We start from the raw sequence: 19,238 nt of genomic DNA, 5'->3' as shown, positions 1-19,238 counted from the left end.
TTTAAATAATGAGCTACAGGCAGTATGGGAATGTGTGTGTGTGAACATATAATGGGATTGGTCTTGGTAAGCTCATGGCTTGATCAGAATGGGTAGTGAGTGGAAGCCTGTGCTGATGAACTGAGCATTATTTTCATTATCTTCAGAATATAAGCAAAAATTCTATAAGATTCGTCAGACATGATTTACCTTTCATAAATCCATGCTGACTTTGTCCAATGATTTCACCACTTTCCAAATGTGCTGCTATCCCATCTTTAATAACTGATTCTAACAGTTTCCCCACTACCGATGTTAGACTAACTGGTCTGTAATTCCCCATTTTCTCTCTCCCTCCCTTTTTAAAAAGTGGGGTTACATTAGCTACCCTCCAATCCTCAGGAACTACTCCAGAATCTAAAGAGCTTTGAAAAATTATCACTAATGCATCCACTATTTCTGGGGCTACTTCCTTAAGTACTCTGGGATGCAGCCTATCTGTCCCTGGGGATTTATCAGCCTTTAATCCATTCAATTTACCTAACACAACTGCCCAGATAACCTGGATTTCACTCAGTTCCTCCATCTCATTTGACCCGCGGTCCCCTGCTATTTCCAGCAGATTATTTATGTCATCCTTAGTGAAGACAGAACCAAAGTAGTTATTCAATTGGTCTGCCATGTCCTTGTTCCCCATGATCAATTCACCTGTTTCTGACTGCAAGGGACCTCCATTTGCAGTCAGTTTTTATGTTCCCTGCCAGTTTTCTTTCATAATCTATTTTCCCTTTCTTAATTAAGCCCTTTGTCCTCCTCTGCTGGAATCTGAATTTCTCCCAATCCTCTGGTAGGCTGCTTTTTCTGGCTAATTTGTACGCTTCATCTTTTGTTTTGATACTATCCCTGATTTTCCTTGTTATCCACGGATGCACTACCTTCCCTGATTCATTTTTTTGCCAAACTGGGATGAACAATTGTTGTAGTTCATCCATGCAGTCTTTAAATGCCTTCCATTGCATATCCACCGTCAACCCTTTAAGAATCAATTGCCAGTCTATCTTGGCCAATTCACGCCTCATACCCTCAAAGTTACCTTTCTTTAAGTTCAGGACCCTTGTTTCTGAATTAATTATGTCACTCTCCATCCTAATAAAGAACTCAACCATATTATGGTCACTCTTTCCCAAGGGGCCACGCACAAGACTGCTAACTAACCCTTCCTCATTACTCAATACCCAGTCTCGAATAGCCTGCTCTCTCGTTGGTTCCTCTACATGTTGGTTTAGAAAACTACCCCGCATACATTCCAAGAAATCCTCTTCCTCAGCACCCCTGCCAATTTGATTCACCCAATCTATACCCTTGGTTTTCAATTGAATACTATTAATCAGGTTAATAACACCCTGACCACTGTATACTCTACCAATGCTCAGACTGTTTTAGCAGTAACAAGGAGAGAGCACAAGGAACATCTCTGCCCCATCAGGGTCCATTTCATTAATGTGCTTAAAAATGTTTTGGAGAAATGTGGTGCCACAAGTGGGCTGTTGAGGCCGAGTCAATGGATATTTTGAAGGCAGAGCTGGATATATTCTTGGTATGTCAGGTGTCAGGGATTACGGAGAAGGCAGGGGAATGGGGTTAGGAGGGAGAGATAGATCAGCCATGATTGAATGGCAGAGTAGATTTGATAGGCCAAAATGGCCTAATTCTGCTCCTATCACTTATGAATTTATAATCTTGTTATAAATATCATTAGTGTATTTTGTATTGAGAATCCAATGAAATGGATCAAGTCATCATTCATTCTGTTAAAGCTAAGTATCCTCACCCAAGAAAATGTAATCTGTTGTTCAATTTGCCTACACTCACCTGTACATAACAGATAGGCAATTGGTGGGTATGAATATCCACCTTCAAATAATCTGTGCTGTAAAATCAATCTGATCACACCTTAAAATATTGGCTCTTGATTCTAATTGATTCCATCATAATGTGTAATTGACTCCATCTTAATGTGTAAAAATGGTTCATTTTATTCAGCGTGATACTCAGTGAAGCAGGAATCGATCGAATGCTAAACATTACGCTGCATCTTTATTTTTCTGCCCCCCCTCCATGGTACATTTTGCATTTGGTGACCGAAATGATGGTTGAAAATGTCCCCACACTGAACAAACAAACTGACTGCAATTACTCTCATTCCACCACAAGTACAAAACTACATGCATAAACATTTTTTCTTTAAAAAGATAGCAAAAGCCGACAGAATTGAATAACAAACAACTCGCATGCACTTTCTTTTGTGACTTGACCATCACAATAAACCATAAGACATCATCTGGACACATCAGAGATGGGTGCCAGTTCTGTTATTTTAAATCTCCCCCTCCCTAACCATTAGCTCTGCTACTCACAGAACATTTAATTTTGTACAGAAACCTTGAATGTTAATAGTTGTGTGACTGTTAATAGTGTGATCAGCTTAGTGAAAATGAACATGCCTCATTATTTATTATATAAATTCAGAAAATGTCATAAATCCCCCTTTAAGTCAGAAGTCAACCAAAATATTTTGTATCGCACTTTTTATAGTAGCTTTCAACATCGAGGACAAAAATACTTGAACAATTGTCTCCAGCACGTGTTAATCTATGTGACTTTTAAAATAAACCCTGTTCTGCTTAGCATTCAATGAGCATTTCCTTATATTCTGGGATGGTCTCTTGACCACCAAGTAGACACAGAAATAGTCTTCCAACCACCAACCACTATTAACAAAATGAAAGCCAGCATTCTTTTTTTGAATGAAAACTTCCATTTGACCCAGAAGGGAATAGCAAAGTCTAGGACAACGGATTTAGTTGGGGAAGTGAGAAGCAGGGGGAGGGTCACCAAAACCTCTGAAGAGGCAACATGAAGCTGTCCATTAAGCCACCCACTGCGACCTTCAGTAGATGGATAACTCCCCCTGTGCAGAGACAAGGTTCCCCAAATATACGGTGGTCGATAATAAATCCACAATGGAATTTGGCAAAACTGTTGTTAGACAGAGAGAGTGATTAGACTGCCAAACTGGTTTCCACGATCAGGAGTTGAAATGAAAAGCAAAGCTTCGAAGCAGGTTTGTGAATTCATGCAGAAGGAAGTGGAGGCTGATGTTGGTGAGTTGGAAGAACCATTTAGAGCAGAAAGACTGGTACGTGTCTGCAGTGATCTGTACTACACAATCTACACATTGGCTATGAACAAATCAGCAACCCTTGCAAACCGTGGCTCTATGCGCTGGACGGCAGTCCGACATCATTGCATTTGTGAGCTGAAAAGAGATGTTTTTAATTTTGACAGTAACAAAAAGACACTGGTACCACAAGTCACTAACGTTTTCCACTATTTCAGAAATGGACAATGTCAATTGGTACAAGTATACAGAGATTAATATGACAATGTTAACGTGAAGATTTTTGTTGCGGTTTTTCTGTGCAGCATCAATGCCATTTTTAAGTTCACTACAAGCCCCTGAATTTATCAAGTCTTAGAAGAGAACAAGGGGGGGGAGTGAGTAAGTTGATATCTTTTATCACAGCCAGAGGTGAAGTACGATACTTATCGGACAATGATACAAACATTCAGGCATATGCAACACCATGCTGAAGATCACGATTCTGACTACAGTTTGGTTGGGTTGGAATTTTTCACACATTGCACTTTTCTCTTGCATTCTTATTGCACAAATAAGTATGTTTTTTTCAAGCAATTGTTTCCTTTTTTTATGTATTTTGAATTTTTTTTTTACAAAACGTAATCAGCTTTCATCTCAATACCTTTAACATAGTAAAATATATTTATATAATCTACTAACTTTAGACTTCAAACCTCAATTAGAAATTACCTAATGCCTCAAAGTGACCAATTCAAATACAAATTCTGAACTTGACCAAATACAAATTGCCAGTCAAACATGTATCCAATTCTGAATGATTGTAGATTCGTTTCTAGTCATGAAGTACTATTTGGTGATCGATGTTACTGGATCGATCTGCCGAGGTCACGATTCCTTTCAGATCAAAATCTGCAGTTCATTATCTGTCAGCCCATTCACTTTCATGATCTTGTCCAGTTGCTCCATATACCGAAGTTGATCTTGCATGAAGTGAGGTATTTGTGCATTCTGCAAGATGGCAATAATCCTCAAGCGGTCCACGTCCTCATGAGATATCTGAAGGTAAGAGAAAATGGAAAAAAAAAAACGTACTTTTATTGCATGTAACAAGCATCGTTTTTTTCTTTCAGGCAGGGTGAGGGCGATTGTATCAAATGGAAGGCCCAGCCAAGAACGGGATGTTAAATTGTCGATCATTATGTGGGTGGTCTTAGTTCAGATCCAACTCGGAGAAAAAAAAATCATTGGAGAAAACGCTGATGCCAAATAAGTAGAATGGACCAAAAGGTTCCTTGTATGTCTCAACAAAATCATTCCCTTAAATCATAATCATACAGCATGGAAACAGGCACTTCAGCCCATCTTGCCCATGCCGACCGAGATGCCCCATCTACACTAGTCCTTCCCCCTGCCCGCATTTGGCCCATATCCCTCTAAACCTTCCCTATCCATGCACATATCCAAATGTATTTTACATTGTGTGTCCAAGATGGCGGCGTCTGTCGGCAGCGGCCTCTGCATTCCGTCTGTCTTTTTTTTCTTTTTGTCTTGTTAAGTGGATGTCTTGGCTTTGTTTTTATAATATTTTTTAGCTGTGTATATGTGGGGGGCGGGGGGTGGGGGGGTGGGGGAAACTTTTAAATCTCTTCCCTGTACGGGGACCCGACTTTTCTCTGTCGAGTCTCCGTTGCCATTGTCGTTGTCGTTGGGCCTAACATGGTGGGGCCGGCGGCCTCCAACAGGAATCGAACTGGAGCTCCAGTCGCAGGGCCTGCGGACTCACCATCTTCGGTGACCGACTTCGGAGTGTGGAGCGCTGTGGTGGCGCGCGGCTGCGACCCGACTTTGGAGCTCGGAGGCTTCGGCTGCAGGTCTGTGGACGGTAACATCGGGAGCTCACGGGTCCCTGGTGGGAGCACGCTTTTCGGAACTCCCGTAACCGCAAACTTCGCCCGCCCGAGTCGAGGGGTTTAAATCGACCCGGAGCGGGGCCTTACATCGCCCGGCGCGGCTTAAACGGCCGCAGGACTTACCATCGCCCGCCGGGGGGGTTCTAACATCTAACATCAGGAGCCTCGATCAGCTCGATGCAGCAGTTTGTCTGCTTGACTGCGGGAGAGGAATGGGCACAGAGAACAGGGAAGAGATAAGACTTTGCTTTCCATCACAGTGAGGAGGTGTTTGGCGATTCACTGTGATGGATGATTTGTGTGAAAATGTGTTAATTGTGTGTTTTGGTTTTTTTGTTTGATGATGACTGAAGAAACAAAATTTTGTTTGAGCTTATGTTGATGACAATAAATGTTATCTTATCTTATCTTAAATGTTATTATAGTACCTGCCTCAACTACCTCCTTTGGCGGCTCGTTCCATTTACCCACCACCCTCTGTGTGGAAAAAGTTGCCCACCTCATATTAAAACTTGCCCCTCTCACCTTAAAGTTATAAATCGTTCAAATATCCCTGAGTACTAGCACACCTTTGAAGGTGAGGGGTGGAAAGTCTGTAACACCTGTCCAGAGCAAACTGGCAATGGAATTGAGAAGTAGGGGGTGCAGCCAGAGGTTAAGGAGAAGACTCAATGCTCCTTGGATGTGTAATGCCCCTGTCCCACTTAGGAAACCTGAACAAAAACCTCTGGAGACTTTGCGCCCCACCCAAGGTTTCCGTGCGGTTCCCAGAGGTTGCAGGTGGTTGCCGGAGGTTGCAGGTAGTGGAAGCAGGTAGGGAGACTGACAAAAACCTCCGGGAACCACACGGAAACCTTGGGTGGGGCGCAAAGTCTCCAGAGGTTTCCGTTCAGGTTTCCTAAGTGGGACAGGGGCATTACTATTTGAACAGAATGGTGAATGCATTGACAAGACTCTGCCCAGGGAAACAAAGGCAACAAATTATGTGAGAAATTTAAGAAAGAAGTGGCCAGATATCGGCCAGGATACGTGATTCGGGAGCTTTTTAATTTAAGGATCTGACCTAATGGATGGAATTATTACTGGCTGTACACAAGCCATGTATATTTTTAGTTTTAGTTTAGAGAGACAGGCCCTTCGGCCCACCAAGTCCACGCCGACTAACGATCCCCGCACACTGACACTAACACACACGGGACTATTTACAATTATACCAAGCCAATTATCCTACAAACCCGTACATCTTCGGAACGTGGGAGGAAACCGGAGCTCCCGGAGGAAACCCACACAGGTCACGAGGAGAATGTGCAAACACCGTACAGACATGCAATGGAATGGAATACTTTTTTGTCGCATGTGACAAGGCACGGTGACATTCTTTGCTGCATACCCAATGTATACAAATAGCAGCCAGCTCTGTGATCCAGTCTGTCCCAGAGTTAGATTTAGTAGTTTGCATTCCAGTTTGATACTGGCAATAGAACATGGTCTCCAAATAGGGAAAACATACAAATGCAGAGCAGAGCAAAGCTCTGGGTGTAATCATTTATGAATTCCGTCCATAAAACCCGTTCTAGCAAACCCAGTCCAGTTTCACAGCCTCACGGAACACAGAATTGTACACAACCGCAAATCTTATTTGGGCCCTAATGAAGCTCACAGTTACAAAGGACGTCGGCTCCTCCTTTTGTTCTCTCCCCACATCCCCCCCCCCCCCCCCCCCCCCGCTCTGCAGTGATCCCCCACGGCGGGTCCCCATTGTTCATTGTTCTCCCACCCTCCCCTACACCTTAATCACGATGGAACCCTGCAGCGGGTTTTATGGACGGCACTCATAAATGATTACACAGAGAGCTTTTCTCTCCTGTACATTTGTATGTTTTTCGTATTTGGAAATCATATTCTATTTCCATATTCTAACTGGAATGCGAAGTACCAAATCCAGCGCTGGAACACAGCCTGGCTTACAGAGCAATGAAGTAACTCTGACCATAACCCCACACAAAACTAGTAGGTCAACTGTCACCACGTTTGTAGCATAAATATTTCAGATGTATATACACTGTTTCTGAATAAGGTCTTTAATACCTAAAGGGCCTGTCTCACGAGCATGCGACTCCATGCGGCAAAGGCGACCTAACGTGGTCGCTTGAGCCGTACGGCCTCGCGGGGCCGGTCCCACTTCGATCGCCGGAGCCGTATGGAGTTGTGCGGAGCTGGACCCGACATCGCGTGGGGCTCCGAAAAACTGACCGTGTTCAAAAATTCCGCGCGGCAACGGCCTGCCGGCCCGCAGCCACCTTGACGCAGTACGCAGCGCCTCGACGCCGTACGTCACGCGCGAACTTCCCGCGGACTTTCCTCGAACTTCATGTCACTCACTCGACCTCCGCGCGGCCCCCGCTTCTGGTTTGGTCGCGCTTGCCGCACGCAGTCGCATGCACGTGGGACAGGACCTTTAATACTCTCAGTTTTGTACAGGATGCCAATACAAAAATATCATAGTAGAGAGCATAGCTTCAAGGTGAGGGGCAACGTTTAAAGGAGACGTGCAGGTCAAGGATTTTTGGTCGGAGTGCCTGGAACGCATCACATTTTGGGGGGACAGACACTAAAAGCTGGAGTAACTCAGCGGGTCAGGCAGCATCTCTGGAGAGAAGGAATGGGTGACGTTTCAGGTCGAGACTCTTCTTCAGACTGAAAGTCACGGGAAAGGGAAACTAGAGATATTGATAATGATGTAGAGAGATAAAGAACAATGAATGAAAGATATGCAACAAAGTAACAAATGATAAAGGAAACAGGCCATTGTTAGCTGTTTGGTAGGTGAGAACAAATAGCTGGTGTGACTTGGGTGGGGGAGGGATGGAGAGAAACGGAATGCAGGGGTTACTTGAAGTTGGAGAAATCATTTTCATACCCCTGGGTTGTGAGCTGCCCAAGCGAAATGCGAGATGCTGTTCCTCCAATTTGCGTTTAACCTCACTCTGACAATGGAGGAGGCCTAGGACAGAAAGGTCAGTGTGGGAATGGGAAGGGGAATGAAAGTGCTTAGCAACCGGGAGATCAGGTAGGTCCAGGTGGGCTGAGCGAAGGTGTTCAGCGAAACGATCGCCCATTCTGCCAATGTATCAGAGTCCACATCTTGACCAACGGATAGAGTCGATGAGGTTGGAGGAGGTGCAAGTGAACCTCTGCCTAACCTGAAAGGACTGTTGGGGTTCCTGGACAGAGTCAAGGGAGGAGGTATAGGGACAGGTGTTGCATCTCCTGCAGTTGCAGGAGATTGTCTTGGGGGGGGGGGGGGGGGGGGGGCTGGAGGGAGGGAGGGCAGTGGTGGTGGACAGACACATGGATATGAAGGAACATGAATCATGAGCTGGCAGATTAGATTAATTTGGCAACATGTTCGGCATGGACATTGTGGGCTTTGCTGGACTGGTCTATGTTCTAAAACAAAATGAAGTTACCCATCAGAGTGTGTGTGGGCATTTACACTAACCTTCAATTGTGAACCACTCAACTTAAATCAAAGGAGGAAGGGTTTGGTGATTGTTAAGTTTACAATCCAGGATTAAATTTTTGATCTTGCTGCTAGTTTATGAATCCGAGATGGCAAATCCTGAGCTGAGAAAGAGCTCAGGGCATTAGTTTTTAGTTTTAGAGATACAGTGTGAACAGGCCCTTCGGCCCACTGAGTCCGTACCGACCAGTGATCACCAGTACATTACTTCTATCCTACACCCTAGGGAAAATTTACAGAAGCCAATTAACCTACAAACCTGCACATCTTTGGAACGCGAGGGGGCACAGTAGCTCAGCGGTAGTATTGCTGCCTTATAGTGCGAGAGACCCCGGTTCAATTCTGACTACGGGTGCTGTCTGTACGGAGTTTGTACATTCTCCCCGTGACCTGTGTGGATTTTCTCCAAGAACTTCGATTTCCTCCCACACTCCAGTGACATACAGGTTTGTAGGTTAATTGGCTTGGCATAAATGTAAAATTGCCCCTAGTGTGTGTAGGATAGTGTTTATGTGCAAGGATCTCTGGTCGGTGCGGACTCGGTGGTCCAGAGGGCCTGTTTCCACGCTGTATCTCTAAACTAAACTAAACTAAACCAGAGCACCCAGAGAAAACCCACGTGGTCACAGGGAGAAAGACAAATTCCGTACAGGCAGCATCAGAAGTTTAGATTAGATTCAACTTTATTGTCATTGCACAAATATGAGTACAGGTACAGCAAAATGCAGTTTAGCATCTAATCAGAGTGCAAAGTAGTAAAATACTGGTTAAAACAATATGTACAATGTCGATATAGTGATCTAGTATATAGGCAAATAAATATATACAGATAAAAGCGTATAAAAGATAGCTAGCGTCGGGCCTGTGAGTTCAGCAGGGTAATGGTGTTTTGGAAGAAGCTGTTCCTTAGCCTGCTGGTGCGAGACCTGAGGCTCCTGTACTGCCTCCCTGATGGGAGGAGGGCAAATAGTCCATGGTTAGGGTGAGAGGGGTCCTTAATGATTTTCCCAGCCCATCTCAGACACCGTGTGCGGTGAAGGGCAGCCATGGCAGGGAGCGGGGCACCGATGATGTGATGAGCGGTTTTCACCACCCGTTGCAGGGCCTTCCTGTCAGCTGTGGTGCAGCTGCTGTACCACACCGTGAAGCAGGTGGTCAGGATGCTTTCGATGGTACAGCGGTAAATGTTGGACAGGATCTGAGAGGACAGGTGAACTTTCTTGAGCCTCCTCAGAAAGTAGAGGCGCTGCTGCACCTTTTTAATCAGTTTGGTGGTATTGAGGGACCAGGACAGATCCTCAGAGATATGGATCGAACCCAGGTTCCTGACACTGTAAGGCCGCAACAGCACCACTACGCCATCCAGTTCATGAGACATTTGGGCTTTGCAATAAAACTATGACCATGACATAATGAACACATCTACTGTTTACATCTGTAATCACTGCACAGTATAAACACCACTCGTGTGAACAGCACAACATAAAAGGAGAAAGTTAATTCAGCTGACCTTCCCTAATGCCGTTAATAGTTGGAAGTCAATGTTGTCTCTGTGTCGCAGAATTTTAAGGATGCCATCCAGGTAGACTTGGTCTTTGCTAAAACAACCTGAATGAGATAAATCAGATCATGTTTATGAATTAATTTCCCTCCATCACCAAGATTTTCATTTTCATTTTGTATTCTCAAATCAAGGTGGGGACAGGGAAGAAAGAACTGGGATCGGCCAGGGGTTGGAGGAGTGAACGGTGAGGGAAAAAGGAAGGTTAATGGGGGCAAGCAAATACCAAGATTGAGTGAGTGCACGGCGCAGTTATGTAAAGAAAAAGCTCACAGATAAGTTAAGGGCCTGTCCCACTGAGGCGTTTTTTTCAGCGATTGTCACCGACTGTCATAGTCGTAGCAGGTCGGCAAAAAAACGACGACTGGACCCTCCCCCTACGACACTGTCTACAGCAACCTACCTCCTAGTCGACGTCAAGCTACGGCAAGCTACCGACAACCTACGTCCACCCGGGACAAGCTACGACAAGGTAAGACAATTCAGTCGCCGGCACCTGTCGCCGGTTGACGTAGGCTGATGCAGGTAGTCGCCAATGGAATTCACCGGTCAGCACCGGCGACAACCTACGTCATCCTGCCGACAGCCTACATTAACTAGGCGACAACCTACCATAGCGTCCACGTCAGAAGAAGTCAAGATACGCTCATATGTCAAACCCACTGTCGCCGAAAAATGTTCAACATTTTGTAAAAATTTGCAGCGACCAGAAAGACGCTCCGACTCTTTGCTACGACTGAGGAGATTACTCACGACCATACAGGCGACACCCCAGCGGCGACCACTGGCGGACATGTGGCGACAGCCAAGTCGGCTGTAGTCGCTTAAGTGAGACAGGCCCATTAGAGTTTCTTTCACAATTTTAATTTTCCGCAAAGGCCTTTTATGATCAACGATCACATTACAAAAAGTTAACACGCAACAAAAAGCTTTTCACTGTAACCGGCACACGTGACAATAAACTAAACTAATTTTAATATTGTAAGGGTAGCCAATTAGCACACACAACAATGAAAGTGAAGATCAGAAAAAGAGGGAAGGACATTGCCTTGGAATTTCAACCAACAGTGATTGGGCGGCACGGTGGCGCAGTGGTAGAGTTGCTGCCTTGCAGCGCCTGCAGCACCAGAGACCCGGGTTCAATCCTGACTACGGGTGCTGTCTGTACGGAGTTTGTACGTTCTCCCCATGACCTGCGTGGGGTTTTTTTCCGAGATCTTCGATTTCCTCCCGCAATCCAAAGATGTACAGGTTTGTAGGTTAATTGGCTTGGTTAAAGTGTAAATTGTCCCGAGCGTGTGTAGGATAGTGTTAGTTTGCAGGGATCGCCGCTCGTTGCAGACTCGGTGGGCCGAAGGCTTGTTTCCCCCGCTGTATCTCTGAACTAAACTGAATTAAACTAAAGTGGCAGTCTTGTAGAAAGAGACTTGCTGCAGTCTGTGGCATAGATATTCCCTTATGCCAGGTTCCCTGGCCTTGCACTTTCCATGGTGACTCATTGACTAACATTGATGAGCAGACTGGGCAGGCAATCAGGCTGAGAGATCCTTAGACTGCAAACCATGAAGTAAAAATAATAATTTTTAATGACTTTTTAAACATTTCGCAACAGAAAATAAAATAAATGTGGATCAAGTTAAGCAATATCATGGAGGTTGTGGGCCAAAGGCCTGTTCCTGTGCTGTACTGTTGTATGTTCTAACAGCAAGCAATAGGTTAAGCAAGAGGGTGAAAGGTAACTATATGCCACACAGGGCTGTGGAGGCCAAGTCAATTGATATTTTTAAGGCAAAGATAGATAGATTCTTGATTAGTACAGGTTTCAGTGATTATGGGGAGAAGGCCAGAGAATGGGGTTAAGAGGGAAAGATACTGTAGATCAGCCATGATTGAATGGCGGAGTGGACTTGATGGGCCAAATGATCCAATTCTTCTCCTATCACTAATGAGCATGAACATATGGGTAGACTGGAATGCCTGAGTTGAGGTAAAAAAATCTGATCAATGTTCCATAGACTCAAGATCAGTTCCTGTGGATTGGAGGGTAACTATTGTTATCCCACTTTTTAAGAAAGGCATGGGAGAGAAAACAGGGAATTATAGACCAGTTAGCCTGACATTGGTGGTGGGGAAGATGCTGGAGTCAATTATAAAAGATGAAATAGCTGCACATTTGGATAGCAGTAACAGGATCGGTCCGAGTCAGCATGGATTTACGAAGGGGAAATGGAGAGCCAGTGGATGTAGTGTACCTGGAATTTCAGAAAGCATTTGATAAGGTCCCACATAGGAGATTAGTGGGCAAAATTAGGGCACATGGTATTGGGGGTAGAGTGCTGACATGGATAGAAAATTGGTTGGCAGACAGGAAACAAAGAGTATAGGGATTAAAGGGTCCCTTTCAGAATGGCAGGCAGTGACTGGTGGGGTACTGTAAGGGTCGGTGCTGGGACCGCAGCTATTTACAATATACATCAATGATTTGGACGAAGGGATTCAAAGTAACATTAGCAAATTTGCAGATGACACAAAGCTGGGTGGCAGTGTGAACTGTGAGGAAGTTGCTATGAGAATGCAGGGTGACTTGGACAGGTTGGGGGAGTGGGCAGATGCATGGCAGATGAAGTTTAATGTGGATAAAAGTGAGGTTATCCACCTTGGTATCAAAAACAGGAAGGCAGATTAAGTTGGGAAAAGGGGAAGTACAACGGGATCTGGGGGTCCTTGTTCATCAGTCTATGAAAGTAAGCATGCAGGTACAGCAGGCAGTAAAGAAAGAAAGCAAATGGCATGTTGGCCTTTATAACAAGAGGAGTCGAGTAAGGGAGCAAAGAGAACCTTCTGCAGTTGTACAGGGCCCTAGTGAGACCACACCTGGAGTATTGTGTGCAGTTTTGGTCCCCTAATTTGAAGAAGGAGATTCTTGCTATTGAGGGAGTGCAGCGTAGGTTTACAAGGTTAATTCCCGGGATGGCGGGACTGTCATATCCTGAGAGAATGTAGCAGCTGGGCTTGTACACTCTGGAGTTTAGGATGAGAGGGTATCTTATTGAAATATATAAGATTGTTAAGGGTTTGGACACGCTAGAGGCAGGAAACATGTTCCCGATGTTGGGGGAGTCCAGAACCAGGGGCCACAGTTTAAGAATAAGGGGTAAGCCATTTAGAACGGAGACGAGGAAACACTTTTTCTCACAGAGAGTGGTGAGTGTGGAATTCTCTGCCTCAGAGGGCAGTGGACGCCGGTTCTCTGGATACTTTCAAGACAGAGCTAAATAGGGCCCTTAAACATGGCGGAGTCAGGGGATATGGGGAAAAGGCAGGAACGGGGTACTGATTGGGGATGATCAGCCATGATCACATTGAATGGCGGTGCTGGCTCGAAGGGCCGAATGGCCTACTCCTGCACTTATTGTCTATAATAATTATTTGATGAAATGGCAGAGCAGTGTCGAGCGGCTGAGTGGCCTGTTCATGCTCCTTATTCACATGCTTGTTTATATGTTGACCATTAAAACGTTGGCCAATGTTGCTATGTACTGACAGCTGCACTATCAGAGCTAGCCTCTGCCAGTTGACACTAAATCAGGCCTCTATGTGGCCTCTGCATGTACATGATCCCATTGCAATTTTTTTAAATGAGCAGGGGAATTATCCTGGCCTATAATTATACCTGAACCAATATCACCAAAACAGATGTCTCAAAAATATCATAATCAAGGACGAGTCACACCCTTCCCACTTCCTCTTCTCCCCTCTCCCTTCAGGCAAAAGGTATAGAAGTGTGAAAACGCACACCACCAGTTTCAGGGACAGTTTTTTCCCAGCTGTTATCAGGCAACTGAATCTTCCTACCACAACCAGAGAGCAGTGCTGAACTACTATCTACCTCATTGGTGACCCTCGGACTATCCTTGATCGGACTTTGCTGGCTTTACTTTGCACTAAAAGTTATTCCGTTATCATGTGTCTATACACTGTAAATGGATCGATTGTAATCACGTATTGTCTTTCCGCTGACTGGTTACTGTACTTTTCACTGTACCTAGGTCCACGTGACAATAAGCTAAACTGAAAAGGCTAAACTGAAAAACTAAACTAAACGATAGAACGGTCTCGACCCAAAACGTCACCCAGGCCTTCTCTCCGGAGATGCTGCATTAGGAAAAGGGGAGATGCAACGAGACCTGGGTGTCATGGTACACCAGTCATTGAAAGTAGGCATGCAGGTGCAGCAGGCAGTGAAGAAAGCGAATGGTATGTTAGCATTCATAGCAAAAGGATTTGAGTATAGGAGCAGGGAGGTTCTACTGCAGTTGTACAGGGTCTTGGTGAGACCACACCTGGAGTATTGCGTACAGTTTTGGCCTCCTAATCTGAGGAAAGACATTCTTGCCATAGAGGGAGTACAGAGAAGGTTCACCAGACTGATTCCTGGGATGTCAGGACTTTCGTATGAAGAAAGACTCGGCTTGTACGCGCTAGAATTTAGAAGATTGAGGGGGGATCTTATAGAAACTTACAAAATTCTTAAGGGGTTGGACAGGCTAGATGCAGGAAGATTGTTCCCGATGTTGGGGAAGTCCAGAACAAGGGGTCACAGCTTAAGGATAAGGGGGAAATCTTTTAGGACTGAGATGAGAAAAACAGAGAGGGGTGAATCTGTGGAATTCTCTGCCACAGAAGGTAGGTGAGGCCAGTTCATTGGCTATATTTAAGAGGGAGTTAGATGTGGCCCTTGTGGCTAAAGGGATCAGGGGGTATGGAGAGAAGGCAGGTACAGGATACTGAGTTGAATGATCAGCCATGATCATATTGAATGGCGGTGCAGGCTCGAAGGGCCGAATGGCCTACTCCTGCACCTATTTTCTATGTTTCTATGTTTCTATGTCCCGCTGAGTTAAACCTCTCTATCGACCAAAAACATATATGGGGCTCGCTGGCTATAAGATCTCTTCAGAAGATATGAGGAAATGAAACTCGATATATTGCAGAAAGCCTTGTCATACATTCATAACAAAACCGTTGTATTTCCAAGAGAAACAGTTGCGATGTTATGCTACAGCTGTACAAGACATAAGCAATGGTGGAAGGCCACGTTTAGATTATTGCGTTCAGTTTTGGTCACCCGGTTTTGGGGAAGATATTGTTAAGCTGGAAAAAGTGCAGAGAAGATTCACGAGGATGTCACCAGGATTTGATGGCATATAGGGAGAAGTTGAACAGGTTAGGATTTTATTCCTTGGAGTGCAGAAGGATGAGGAAAAGTCTTACAGAGGTGTGTAAGATCATGAGGGGAATAGAGGGGGTAAATGCACAGAGCCTTTAACCCAGAGAAGCAGAATCAAGAACCAGAGGACACACTCTAGGTTTAAGGTGAAGGTGGAAAAATTTAAGAGGGCAATACCTGAAGGGCAATATAGAATGAACTGCCAGAGGAGGTAGTTGGCAGGTAATATCACAACATTTAAAATATCTTTGGACTGGTACATGGATAGAAAAGGTTTAGAGGGATATTTGCCAAACACAGGCGGGCGGGACTAGTGTAGATGGGGCATTTTGGTCAGCATGGGCATGTTGGGCCAAAGGGCCTGTTTCCATCTTGTTTAACTCTATGACTGTAGGGCTGTACATAGCAATTCTGTTGCTTGTCTGTGGCATGTAGCAGAATGTCCTTGTGTCATAGGCATAGATTCTTACAGCGTGGTAACACCGACCCAGCAACATCAGTCCCACCTGCCTGCGTTTGACCCAAATCCCTCCAAATCTGTCCTATCCATGTACCTGACTAACTGTTTCTTAAACATTGGGATAGTCCCTGCCTCAACGACCTCCTCTGGCAGCTGGTTCCATAGACCCACCACCCCATTTGTGTGAAAAAGTTACCCCTCAGATTCCTGTTAAAACATCCCCCCTCACCTTGAACCTTTGTGAGAAAAGATAGATGGGGCATAGTGGTTGGCGTGGGCACGTTAGGCCAAAAGGCCCATTTTCCATGCTGTACATCTCTGACTCTAAACTGATTCTACCATCGCTATATAACCTCCACAGAAGTGTCCTTCCACCATTGCTTATTAAGTTAAACATAGCCCTCCATTCCCTTCTGGTTCATATGTTTATCCATCTTTCCCTTGAATCCAGTTCTTCTCAGTGTTCAATTTAATGGCCTTCTGAGTAAGAATGCTACCCTAAATTCCCCAATGGATTTCGTTGGTTCTGGTCTTGCCATGACTAAAATCATAAAGGTTTTCTTGTCTCTTCCTCCATAATGTTATTTACCTCCCTCCTTCTGCTGGACAGCTTGATTGATCAGCTGGACACAAGCACAACTGGCTACATTTATTAAAAAGCAACCTGTTCCCGTCATACAGCTGACCAAGAGATATTGCGCTGGTAGAATGTCTGTGTAACCTAAACCAGGGCACTATTGGCATTCAGGCGATGTGAAGTGCAGGATTCGCAGACCATGCTCATTTATAAAATCCACACATCAGCACAGCTCTTGAAAAAGAAACTCAGTGAAGTGTATACATTATCCTCCCATCTTCACTTGCCTTTAAAACATTCAAAGATACTGCCCGACACCACAGGTCTGCCTGGGCAAGTTGGGGCTGAAGGGCCTGTTTCCACACTGTATTACCACAAAATTCAACCAAAAATCATTGCTCGTTGAGGTTCAGTTACCTTTAGAGTTTAGATATACGGCATGGAAACAGGCCCTTTGGCCCGCCAAGTCCATGACTATCCCTGATTTACCCCCCTTCACACTAGTCATCTCACCGCACACTCGGGGCAATTTTACAGAGGTCAACTAACCTACAAACCCGCACGTCTTTGGGATGTGGGAGGAAACTGGAGCACCTGGAGGAAACCCGCGCGGTCACAGGGAGAACGTGCGAACTCAGTAACCACAGCACCAAGGTCAGGATCGAACCCAGGTCTCTGGTATTATGAGGCAGATCTACAGGCTTAAGAAGTGACGATTCTCAAAGGGTTAAAAGTCCCTTTGAGCGATATTGTTTTTATTTAGTGTCATACTGCATGGAAACAGGATCTCCGGCACAACCTGTTCACACCAACCAAGATGCTCCATCTAAGCTACTCCCATGGCCCATATCCCATTAAACCTTCCCTATCCGTGTATCTGTCTAAATGTTCTTTAAGTGTTGTTATTGTACCCGCATAAACTACTTTCTCTGACAGCTCGTTCTATGTTATTCAGTGAGAGATTTGTTCTCAGGAGGTGAACATCTCTTTAGACTTTAGAGATACATCGCGGAAACAGGACCTTCGTCCCACCGAGTCCACGCTGACCAGGGATTACCTTATACACTATCGTATACACTAAGGACAATTTACAATTTACAGAGCCAATTAACCTACAAACCTGTACGTCTTTGGAGTGAGGGAGAAAACCAGAGCACCCACAGAAAACCCACGTAGCCACAGAGAGAACATACAAACTTCGTACAGACAGCACCCGTAGCCAGGATCGGACCTGGCGCTTTAAGGCTTGACCTGAAATGTCGCCTATTACTTTTCTCCAGTGACGCTGCTTCACCCATTGAGTTACTCCAGCGTTTTATCTCTCTTCGGTTTAACCCGGCATCTGCAGTTCCTTCCTACACATTTTGACTGGATCGAGGATTGGCTTCAAGGAAGGAAGCAGAGTGTTGTCTTGAAAGATTGTTTATCGGACTGGAGGCCGGCCACTAGTGGTGTGCTTCAGGGATTGGTGCTGGGGCCCATTGCTGGTTATGATTTATATCAATGATTTGGATGAGAATGTACAAGTGATGATTTGTTCGTTTCCAGATGACACTAAAGGTGGTATTGTGGTCAGTGAAAATGGCTGAAGAATGGCTAATAGAGTTCGCCATTAGCCAAGGCCAATGGCTAAGGAATGGCTAAGGCCGTTTAATGCAGATAAGTGAGAGGCGTTGTATTCTGGGAAGTCAAACCAGGGCAGGACCTCCACTGTGAATGGCAGGAGTCTGGAGAGTGTTGTCAATCAGAGGAATCGAGGAGTACAGGTACATAGTGCACTGAAAGTGGGTGGAAAATAAGACTTTTAATGTTTTGGCCTACACCAGTCAACGTATTGACTATACGTTGATACGTTGAGCTCTTGATTAGTGCAGGTGTCAGGGGTTAGGGGGAGACGGCAGGAGCATGGGGTTAGGAGGGAGAGATAGATCAGCCATAATTGAATGGTGGAGTAGACTTGATGGGCTGAATGGCCTAATTCTGCTCCTATTACTTATGACCTTAAAAGTTGTACAAGACGTTGATGATGCCACATTTGGAGTATTAAGTTCAGTTTTGGTCACCCTGCTATAGAAAGAATGTCATCAAGCTGGAAAGGGTGCAGAGAAGATTTACTAGGATGTTGCCAGGACTCGAGGGCCTGCGCTATTCGGAGAGGCCGGACAGGCTAGGACTTTATTCCTTGGAGTATAGGAGGCTGTGGGGTGATCTTATGAAGGTGTATAAAATCACAAGGAGAATAGATAGGGTGAACGCACAGTCTTTTACCCAAGATAGAGGAATCATGAACCAGGGCATATAGGTTTATGGTGAGAGGAGCAATTTTTTCTGCTCAGGTGTGGTGGGTATATGGAACAAGCTGCCATGGGTAATAGTTGAGGCAGGTACTATAACAGCATTTGGAAGACACTTAGACAGATACATGGATAGGAAAGGTTTTGAGCGACATGGGCCAAATGCAGGCAAATGAGACTAAAGGGCTTGTCCCATTTTCACGACCTAAATCACGACCTCTGCCGAGTTTGCCCTTGATACATACTCGCAGCATGGTCGTCACGAGGTCGTAGGAGGTCGTAGGTAGGTCGTAGGAGGTCGTAGGTAGATCATAGCAGGTCGTGATGCTAGTCGTGGGTACTCGCGGCATCAAGCAGGTCGGGCGTTTTTTCAACATGATGAAAAATGTCCACGAGTAAAAAAGGTCGAGAATTAGGTTGTGAAAGTGGGACAGGCCCTTAACTCAGATGGGGCATCTTGGTTGGCATGGACAAGGTGGGCCAAAGGGCCCAACAGACGTTCCTTAACTGCATGACACTATAGTTAATGATCGTCTCGTTT

The 19,238-nt window shown here is 45.1% G+C and overlaps 1 protein-coding gene across 3 annotated transcripts in view; it reads right to left on the bottom strand.

The window, feature by feature from the left end:
• Positions 1 to 1,991: 1,991 nt before the first annotated feature.
• The window catches only part of kiaa0895 (KIAA0895 ortholog), a 70,047-nt gene continuing 52,800 nt past the window's right edge, over positions 1,992 to 19,238 (bottom strand). Inside the window, exons 6-7 of one of the 3 annotated variants that reach the window (XM_033013427.1) lie at positions 10,086 to 10,183; positions 1,992 to 4,198 (exon numbers count right to left, since the gene is read on the bottom strand). In XM_033013427.1, coding sequence (XP_032869318.1) covers positions 4,040 to 4,198; positions 10,086 to 10,183 — 257 coding nt within the window. In that variant the 3' untranslated portion in view covers positions 1,992 to 4,039. The remainder of the gene's footprint in view (positions 4,199 to 10,085; positions 10,184 to 19,238) is intronic. The other 2 variants (XM_033013413.1, XM_033013418.1) reach the window with 2 other exon arrangements.

Source organism: Amblyraja radiata, chromosome 2, assembly GCF_010909765.2.
Source record: "Amblyraja radiata isolate CabotCenter1 chromosome 2, sAmbRad1.1.pri, whole genome shotgun sequence".
Lineage (NCBI taxonomy): Eukaryota > Metazoa > Chordata > Chondrichthyes > Rajiformes > Rajidae > Amblyraja > Amblyraja radiata.
The sequence above is the reverse complement of the archived record's forward strand: the minus strand, read 5'-3'. Positions and strand labels throughout refer to the sequence as shown.